The sequence below is a fragment of the Pelophylax lessonae genome (genome assembly GCF_965119305.1).
Source record: "Pelophylax lessonae genome assembly, chromosome: 10".
In the NCBI taxonomy this organism is placed as follows: Eukaryota; Metazoa; Chordata; class Amphibia; order Anura; family Ranidae; genus Pelophylax; species Pelophylax lessonae.
The window spans coordinates 81846850-81857535 of record NC_138777.1 but is presented as its reverse complement, the minus strand read 5'-3'; the positions used below and the strand labels follow the sequence as shown (position 1 = coordinate 81857535).

General features: G+C 42.5%; 1 protein-coding gene across 1 annotated transcript in view; it reads right to left on the bottom strand.

Annotated features, from left to right (window-relative positions):
• Positions 1–2213: 2213 nt before the first annotated feature.
• The window catches only part of LOC309565954 (intestinal mucin-like protein), a gene marked incomplete at its 3' end in the record, with an annotated part of 95171 nt that continues 86698 nt past the window's right edge, over positions 2214–10686 (bottom strand). Inside the window, exon 12 of the mRNA XM_082270983.1 lies at positions 2214–2256. Coding sequence (XP_082127109.1) covers positions 2214–2256 — 43 coding nt within the window. The remainder of the gene's footprint in view (positions 2257–10686) is intronic.

Genomic DNA, 10686 nt, shown 5'->3' with positions numbered 1-10686 from the left:
GCACCACAGATCCCAGGCTAGACAAATGGACTATGTCACCCCTTAAACATACAAAAGGCAATATAGGGGACTTGAGTAGCCAGAAAAAAAAAAATGTTTTCCACTGAGCTACAAAATAGGATTAGGCTGATGTCCCTGGCTGGCTGGCACACATGCAGTACACTGCAGTGGCTAATATGGCCACCGAGCACCACATCAGCAACATCCTCTCCCTAAGTTCAAATCAGTGATGTCCGGCAATACGTGACTCCAGCTTATAAAGAGGCAGGGTCACATGCTGCACTCAGCCAATCACAGCCATGCCATTAGTAGACCTGGCTGTGATGGCCTCTTAGGGCAAAAAGTATAACGCTTGCTGATTGGCTGCTGTGCAGCCCTTCAGAAAGCGGAAAGAAATTGCCGAACAACGGACCCGAACCCAAATGTTTTTGAAAATGTTCGGGTTCATGTCTGTGTCCCTAACACCCCAAAATTCAGTACAAACCCAAACTATACAGTTCCGGCTCGCTCAACTCTAGTCACCACCAACTACTCTGGCTCTTAAGACCCCTAATAGGGTGTCACCTGAAATTGCAGTGACTAGGGTAGCTAACACGAATACCTCTAACCATACGAGGAGGGATATCACCCCTGTTCGTATGATGAACCGCCCAAATCCCAGCCCTTATGCACAGCCCCGTGTGGATGAATGGACGGGTCTGCCCTTTAGGGGCTTTCATAGGGGTCAATGGAGACCTCAGGGAGGAAGTAGAGGTGCAACATGGGGGATGAGACCGAACCCCCCCAGGGGTACCTACACGAGACTATTACCAACCATTGGAAGATAGAGGAGACGAAGAGGAGTATTACTATCATCAAACACCCTGGAATCAGTCATTTTTAGGGAGGGGTCATCATCGACCGTATGCCCACACACAACAAGGGAACCGGGTGCCACCCAGAGAAGATCAAAGACCCGAAGGGGAGTCAGGGCTGGAAGACGCATCCAATACAAAAAAACGAAGGAGAGAATACTCAATGAGGAGATCTTCAACATTAGCAAAGTTCAACTAACCAAAAATGAATTGCATGTTCTTAACCAAGCCCTGAAATGTGCTTCGGAATGGGTCATGAACAAGTTCAATGTTTACATTGACACACATAAATTCATCAGGAAGTTGAACTTGAAGAAGTACTTCCTTAATAATCCCATCACTTCTATTAGTAATATTGGTGGAAGTGGTATGATCAACAGTGGTGGACTTCGCAATAAGTCTATTTTTAATCCACTGATTAGTAATATTCATTATGTGGAAGTCTTTAAGAATTTGGTGTTTATTGATCTACAATCGCTGAAACCTGATCATACTATCATGAACAGAAACAAACATATTCAGGAATGCTTGGAATCCTTGGAACAATGGAAGGAAATTATTATAAGGCCTGCAGATAAAGGTGGAGGTGTTGTGATCATGGATAGGGAATTATATCATAATCAACTGAAAGCCATGTTGGAGGATGATGCAACTTAGTGAAATTACCATGTGACCCTACAAACAATTTTGAAAAAGATCTGAAGACATTGATCAATTATGGGTATAAGAAACACGTTCTAATAAAGAGGGAGAAGAAGTACCTCATTCCTAGTGCTTGCCGGATACCCATTATATACACACTCCCTAAAGTGCATAAAAATTCCACTTGTCCTCCGGCCCGACCAACTGTCAATGGCATTGGCTCTGTCAGTGCCAGGTTAGGCAAATATTTGGATACTTTTTTTACAGCCAAGTGTTGTATGTACCAAGGCCTTTTGAAGGACACTAAGGACCTATTGTGTTCTTTGGATGATGTGTTGTTGGGAGACCACTCGTCTACCTTCCTAGTGACGGCGGACGTGTCGTCTCTCTATACCATCATCCAACATGATGATGCTCTATTGGCCCTAAATTGGGCATTGAGCAAAATAAAGGAGGTACCCTTCGATCAAAAGGTCTTTTTTCAAAAGGCCCTTGATTTCTGTCTAGTCCACAATTATTTTTGGTACCAGAACACCTTTATTTATTATTTATTACGAAAGTCTATTTCAAGCCCACAGACAGAAATAGTTACTTGTCTATTCAAAGTAGGCACCACCCCACATGGTAAAAAAACATTCCTCGTGGGCAGTTAATGCGAATAAGGCGTAACTGTACTCTTGAATTTGTGAATAAAGGATACAGAGAGGAAGTGTTGGATCAGGAAATCCAGAGAGTATTGGAGATTCCAAGGTCAAGATGCCTGGAGAACAACAGAAGAATTTATACCAATTCCTCAGGAAATACAAAGCAGTAGGGCTTTCTATCCGACTATTCAGAAGATTACAGAAGAATAGAAGCCATGTTTAAAAAGCATTGGCACATTCTGGGAATGGACAGGTCACTGGGCGCTGTACTACCCAGTGTACCGTCCTTCATTTATCGACAGGCCCCAAGTTTCGGGGATAGGGTAGTCAAAAAGATCCTCGACCCTTCTAATACATCATTCTTTCCAGGAAGGAGAGGATTTCACATGTGTGGAAGGTGCAGGGCTTGTGATGTTGCAAGGACAAATCTGAGAAAACGAGAACAGTTTGAGGTGCCCGCAATTAAGAACACATTTAAGATTAAACATCTTATAACATGTGATACGACCCATGTAGTTTATGCCCTGATGTGTCCCTGCAACCAGTTAAACACTGGATGGACTAAATGTACGTTAAAACAGAGGGTGAGGGAACACATCAGTAATATACTAAAGGGCAAAAAAGAACATAGTGTATCTGAACATTTCAAACGACATCACCAACTGGACCCTAGGGGTCTACACTTCTGGGGAATTGAGAGAGTGCCCCCTTCATGGAGAGGAGAAAATTAGATCAGGGAGCTATCTAAATGCGAGACAAAATGGATATTTTTTACTCAAGCTCTCGATCCAATGGGCCTCAATATCGAACTTGATCTAAACTGCTTCATTAGTGACTCATAGGAAGAGGCGAATGTATAATGGGGAGAGTAGCAGTTTTGATTATTGTCGTGCTGGTATTGATATGATTTGGGGGTTATGACTGTTAGGCTCTTTGAAAGATGGGTGGACTATCATGCCCACTTATATATATATATATTTTTTAGAAGTATTTTATTTCAATTTATTTTAATGTAATTTTATTACCATATATAATATTTTATTTTGGTATTACGCAGTTATGTATTTGAGATAATATGTGGGGAGGTATTACCTCCGTGTGTATATTAGTACTGTTATGGTTTATGGGGTATTACTATTGCCACATACATAGACCATAGTCAATGCATTAAGAGGCTATATGCATATGTTGCAGCGTGATTTTATAAACTTATGTTTGACATAGTTTGTTTTATATTCAATATTGGTACAATGGTGATATGGCATCACATATAAATATGAGGGATGTTATATAGACCCCCAGTTTAAGTCATTATGCCTGTGCAGTCATTTATAATCCTATGCCATGTGCAATATACACTCATGCTTGGGGGGGTTATTTGTATTGGCGTTGTAAAGAGTAACACCTCCAGTTCATCTGCCCTTATTGGGTTAATTGTCACAGGGCTATGGGATAGTTTCCCATTGTCAATCCATTACTGGCGGGTGTGTACTTGCTAGCTAATACAGTGAGGCAGTGGCTAAATGCTTTATAGTGTCAGCGGATTACGTTTTTGTGTTGGTGGCCCTTATGGGGTTAATGGTATAGTTGGAGAGCCGCACGGACAGGGAGACAGCTCTGTAATGCTGGCCGAATGAGTCTGATGCTGCAGTGTGCACTGCCTCCACTCGTGTGTGTAGGGCAGAGGGTGGTGTACTATATAATGAACTGCCGTGCTGTGTGGTAATGCCCCCAATGAAGAAGTCGGACATGACGAAACCGGTCGGGGTCGGCATTCACATTTTACTGCAATACAGAGTGGTGGGAGTCCCCGGAGGGAGTTTGGTTGTAGCATGAAGCTGACTGATTACTGAAGGGGGTCACTTCTGCTGTTTCTTATTACTACTGTGGCTATATTGTAATAAGAACCAAGTGAGTGCAATGTGTACTGTTTAATATAAAAAAATAGAGTTGAAACATTATCATGCTAGTGGAAGCTTTTTTTCCTTGTCTTCACATGCATGGTCAAGAGTGTACTTTGCTGAATAACATACTGGACGGGATAGAGTGGTTATGATATGCTGATGGTGCCTTATCCATGAGAGTGGGTAGACATATGGTTCTGGTGAGTCTTCATTTCATCCGTATTATCCCTGGCACACTGGTGGTGGAGAGTGATGTTGCATCCTCTATACTCACTATCTTTGCCCTCTTGGATGAGCGTATAAATTATTAAGAGCCAAGTTTTGATCTTATGGACTGTTTATGGACTATTGCAAATAGTGCTAACAAAAGTGGGCAGGCACTTTGTAGCCATACTGCATGCATCATAAGATTATTATTGCTTTTGGGAGCATTATAATAGCTGGTGGGGTTTACCACCATTCCTGCGCTACTGAATTTGTTTTGTTTATTCTGTAATTGTGGTTCAGAGTGTAACAATTATATTTTCATTACTGATCATACATATATATATATATATATATATATATATATATATATATATATATATATATATATATATATACATACACAGTTAAACTGCAGGCAAGGGCACTGGGGGGCAAACTAAGGTCAATTTATTTTATTTAGTAATGTAATCCAATAGGATTACAATATATCAGTATGTTTTACTTTTTGAATTTGCCGCCAGTTCAACCCCCTTGCGACGCGACGCTCGCAGGAAACGGAAGCAGGGGGAACACAGCATCAGGCGGAAGATCCGGCCGCCGTACACTGCCGGAATACATTGCGGGATCCTGGGGACAAGTTAAGTAACTCTTCCAGGATCCAACGACTTCTCCCTGGCGGTACCCCGAGTGTGGCTCGGGGTTACCACTAATGGCACTCAAATTCCACCCCGAGCCACACTCGGAAATACCGCAGGGAGGTTAAGAGAGGTATATTCTCCAGAGAGAAAGATATAGTTTTGTCTGTACAAATCATTAGTAATACCTCATCTGGAATATGCAGTTCAGTTTTGGGAGGAACTGCATTAATTTTCTCTTGAGAAGAGGAGATTAAAGTGATTCTAAAGTCTTGTTTTTTTTGTTTTTAATAACAAACATGTTAGAGCCGGTTCACATACAGGCGACCCGACTTGCCAGGGCGACCTGTGAAGTTGCGGTGCACAGCGCGCACCGTGACCTCGGAGAGACATGCACGGACTTCATATCATTGAAGTCAATGCAGGTCGCCCCAAAGTAGTACAGGACCATTTTTCTAAGTCGGAGCGACTTGTGTCGCTCCTATTAGAACGGGTCCTGTGCTAATCTATGGCAGGCGACCCACGGCGACTTGTCAGGTGACCAAGTCGCCCCAGTGTGAACCGGCTCTTATATTTACCTCCTCGGTGCAGTGATTTTGCATAGAGCAGCCCTGATCCTCTTCTTCTCGGGTCCCTTTTCACTGCTCCTGGTTCCTCCCTTCTTTCGAGTGCCCTCACAGCAAGCAATTTTCTATGGGGGAACCCGAGCTGAGCTACAACTCTGCGTGTCCATTCAGACATGGAGCTACCGTTTCGCATCCCCCTCTCTCTCCTGATTGGCTAGCTGACTTTGGCAGCAGTGGGAGCCAACCAGGAGGGAGAGTCCCAGAGGGATGAGGGCTTTAAGCACAGGATAGAGATGGGGCTCAGGAAAGTATTAGGGAGTGCTGGGGCGGCTGCTACACACAGAAGGCTTTTTATCTTAATGTGTAGAATGCATTAAGATAAAAAAAATAAAAAAAATAAACTTCTGCCTTTTCAGCTCCTTTAAGGGGGGATATGATCAACATTTTAAATACATAGGTGGTCCGTATCATGAACTTGGTCATGAGTTATTCACTTTAAGGTCATCACAGAGGTCAAGGGGGCACTCTTTACGTCTAGAGGAAAAGAGATTTGATCTCCAAATAGGAATGGTTTCTTCACAGTAAGAGCTGTGGAAATGTGGAATGGACTTCCTCAAGAGCTGGTTCTGGCCAGCTCAGTAGATTTCTTTAAAAAAAGGACTAGATTCTTTCCTAAATGTACATAATATAACTGGATACTAACATTTATTGGTAAAGTTGATCCAGGGAATATCCGGCTGCCTCTTGGGGGATCAGGATGGATTTTTTTTCCCCTGCTGAAGCAAATTGGATCATGCTTTGCTGGGTTTTTTTTTTTTGCCTTCCTCTGGATCAACTGTGGGTATAGGATTGTGTATATGAAATTGTATTTTTTTTATTCTTTTTCCCTTTTACAGGTTGAATTAGATGGTCTTTTTAGCAACCTGACTAACTCTGTAACTATGTAACCTCCATTTGCCCTTGTGGTGCCTTAATCTTTTTTGGTTGGTGGCCCTGCCTGGCTCGAAGGAGTTGGACAGGTGGCCCTGCCTGGCTCGAAGGAGTTGGACAGGGAATGGTAGTTTTTCTTTGCTACCAATACAGGTACAACTGCCCCCCATGTGGTCTGGGGGTCCTTTGAACTACACGCCCGTGCACACTAGACCAACCTTGACTTGAGTTCGCCTGTTGTTATTACTCTACAGACACCTGTTGGGAGTTGTTATAACTGACCATTAGCTAATTACTGTAGTGTTTTTTAAATTTTACTGTGACCTGCATTCTTCCACTGTCACATGTTCTGCTACAAAGATTATGAACGTTTTACAACATATTGAGTTCCCACGTCTATCAGTGGAAAAGGCACATCTCCTGGATGTAGCACCCACTACTGTTGAGAAAGCTGCTGATGCTGCTATAGCACAGTTTGTACATGCAAAGGCCCCAGCCACCATGCATCAACAGCCTGCCACTCAAATTTTACACACATTATAGAGAAGTAATGACTCCTGACTAAGATCTTTTCAACTGTATATATAACTCCACAGTATTACCCAACTCTGTGCGCAAAGCTCTAATCCTGCTCATTTTGAAGCCTGGCAAAAACCTGGTATTACCAGAGTCATATGGGTCAATCTCCCTATTACAGACGGATATTCAAAACCTAGCTAAAATTTTGGTAATAAGCCTCAATGAGGTTATCTAATCTTTAATTTATCCCATTCAAAAAGGCATTATGTAAAAACACTGTGTTCAATACTATTGTTGGGTGAGCAGTTCGGACCGAGGATAAGTTTGGCCCGAACATCACCCGTTTGCCGAACACCTAAATTTGCGGGGCGCTCATGGAGATGCTTGTCCGCCCAGTGCCCCACAATGCACTTTTTACTGCACAGTTCATTCTAAGCCCAGATTGGGGAAAGTTTTGCCTAATCAGGGCACAATGAATAGCTGGTTGTTAAGGAAGCTGGCCACTGCATCCTTAACAATGGATGAGTCTTCAGCTGTCAACGGGCTTTTCCGCTGACAGCTAAATGAAAAAAAAAAAAAAACCAATGCAGGTACGGCAATGCAGGTACGGGTGTTGTGATTGACAATGATTCTAAATCCGGGGACATTATTTTTTATTTTTAATAAAGGAATGGCCAAAAACTGTGTATGTGTTATTATTTCTTTTTGACAATTTTTTTGGTGAATGGGTATGTAGCCTAGTATGGTTCAGTAGCCCCCCCCCCCCTTTCCAGGCCTGCTAGGCTGCATGCTCGGATAAGTGTCTGGTATAACATTCTGGGGGGGCGAGCCCCATGCCGTTTTTTTTTAATTTTGGTGTGGGAACCCCTTAAAAATCCATATCAGACACAAAAGGCCTAATAAAAATTGGGGTGGGACCCAATTTTTTTTTTTTACATTTTCTGTCAGTTTCTTTATATATTTCAGCTTTGCTGCAACAGGTTTTATATACTGTACAGATGCGCCACTTCACAGGCAGACTTCCTAGGGCTAGGCACTATATTTAAAAAATGTTTTCATTTTTATTGTTTTACTTTAAGCATAATTTTAATCACTGCTCCTTTAAAAATAATCTTTTTTTTTTTTTTTTCCAAAGCTCCAACACAACATTCTACTCCGGGATATGGTGATTGCTTGGAGCGAGTCTAGGAAACGTTTAAAACTCCCCCTTTCCATATCTAAGTATCTGCCTATAAAGGACAATCCCGCCTTTATTCCTGGACTGCACTCGGACTATTTTAATACATGGCAACGGATGGGCCTGACAAATTTTTCGGACCTATGTGATCCTGTCACGGGCAAGCCATGAACGATACAGGATATCCTGGACACCTATAGTCTGCCAGCTATGCATACTTTCCCAATCTTGCAATGCCAAAGTTTTCTCCGCACATCCTGTGCCGCCTCCACTAACGGATTTCTTGACCCCTTATTGGACCCTTTACTGAACTCAGGGACATACAGCATCTCCACCATTTACAAACCTTTTCAAAGACTCTCCTCATCACATCATGCTAGTTCCTTGGCTGCCAACTGGGCCAGAGACTTTCCTCTTGAGGACATTGTCACAAAGTTGTTTCAGGGGTATAACCGGTCACTTCGCTTGACTCCCAATGAGACTTGAAGGGAAACGCGACTGAAAATTCTTCATAGGGCCTATATCCCCTTCAACTCCAACAAGGACGACCCATCTACGATCCTTTGCCCCCACTGTAAAACTTACAGGCCGAACCTTCATCATAGGTTTTGGTCTTGCTCCTTCATCTCTACATTCTGGGACCAAGTGCTATTACTCATTGAACGGATCACGCTCTTACAACTACCAAAAGATCCCCTCTTACTTATCTTTGGATACTGGGACAAACAGCTACAGTTATGGACTAGCCGCCCCCCACCGCACCCACGCAATTGGATCCTCACTTGCCTACTGATAGCTCACAGAGTTATACTTGCTAACTGGATTTCGACAATGGGCCCATCCGTATTACAAGTTCATCGTGATCTCTTAAGCCTCATGACCAAGGACTGGCTCAACACGGACTTCCACCTTCAATCCTCCGTGGACTGTTTCTCACGCACATGGCAGGATTTTATGGACTCGCTACCTAAGGATGTGAACTCTACCCTGTCAGCAAAAACTTTCCTACACTCTGCCCCTGGGTAGGGCTAAGTTGTTGTAGGTTTGGCATCGTCACCCACTTTTATCCCCGCCCCCTTCCCTTCCTTTTATCCTTGTTTTACACCCATTTTTCTCTCTTTTTAATCCCCCTTTGGCTATAGAGCCATCACGTGACAAAGATCCATCCAACTTGGGTTCTAGTATGTTTGAATGTCTGATCTTATGTAATGTACCATGCTGCTATAGCCACCCGGTCAGTCACGAGCCTTTATTCTTGCTCGGCATCTGACCCCGTAAAATGTAAAATGTGTTGTTCATCTGTACACCTGCATTTTCTATGTACCTTACATTTGTTTCAATAAAGTTTCTTTAAAAAAAAAAAAAAATCTTTTTTTTAAAAAAAGGTTTTGCATTGATCACGTCCCCCAGGGCAGTACCCGGGCTCCCATACCCTTTTTATGGCCAAAAAATTGCATACAAGCCTTCAAAATAGAGACTTTTGATTTTTCAAGTTCCAGTCTCAGAGGCTTTAATAGGGTTTGTGACTCGGTCTGAACTTTTTCCATGTTTGGTACTTCTGGTGCGAAACGAACCAGGGGGGGGGGGGGGGGGTATTTTGGTCCTTCAATATTTAATACTAGATGTTTATTTATTAATTTACAGGCCTCCCATGATCACATTGGTACAAGGGTAGTTGTGACTTTAGATGCAGCCAAAGCTTTAAATTCAGTGGAGTGGTGCTATCTATGCAGTACTTGGAATGTTTTATTTTTTGTCCTAAATACATAAAATGGCTCCAAATACTGTATCAAGCCTCAGTGGCCTAAGTTTTGGTGAATAGCTAGATCACTAAGTCTTTTCTTCTTTTTAAAGGAACGCATGAGAGCTCTCCCTTATCACCCCTTCTCTATGCCTTAGCTTCAGAGCTCCTTGCAATCTCCATTAGATCCAATTTCAGTACATGGGGGTTGCGTGTAGGACCATTTGTAAAGACTATTAGCCTGTATTCAGATATGTTTATTAATTTGGAAGATTCTTGACCCTCTCTTATCTGCTCCACATACTATCAAGTAATTTGGAAAATACTGAGTTTCCACCTACCTCTTATGAGAGTTCTTGAACATGCATGTCACCAGATCCCCTTTCAGACTACATATCATTAAACATTGAACCCCTATTCACCTTACTAAAAGCCAAAATTCAAACATGGGCCAGAACTCATTTAGGAGTGATGGGTAGAATCTATTTGATTAAAGTGACTGTCCAGTTTTTTTTTCCTATAAAAATAACAAACATGCTATACTTACCTGCTCTGTTGCAGTCAATTTGCACAGAGCAGCTCAGATTCTCCTCTTCTGTGATCCTGGCCCCTCCCTCATAGTAGTTGAGGTTGAATAAAGACAATAGCCCTTCCAGTACAACCTGTGTAGGTGTGGGTGGATATATTCATTTCCCATACCCCTGAATGTTTTTATCTTTGGGATGTACGTCCAAGTGTCTTTTAAACGTAGCCATACTCCCCGCAGTTACCACCATTTGTGGTAGAGAGTTCCACAATCTTATAGCCCTTACTGTAAAAAAACCCCTGCATAGCCTTAGGTTAAATAGCTTCTCCTCTAATCGCATT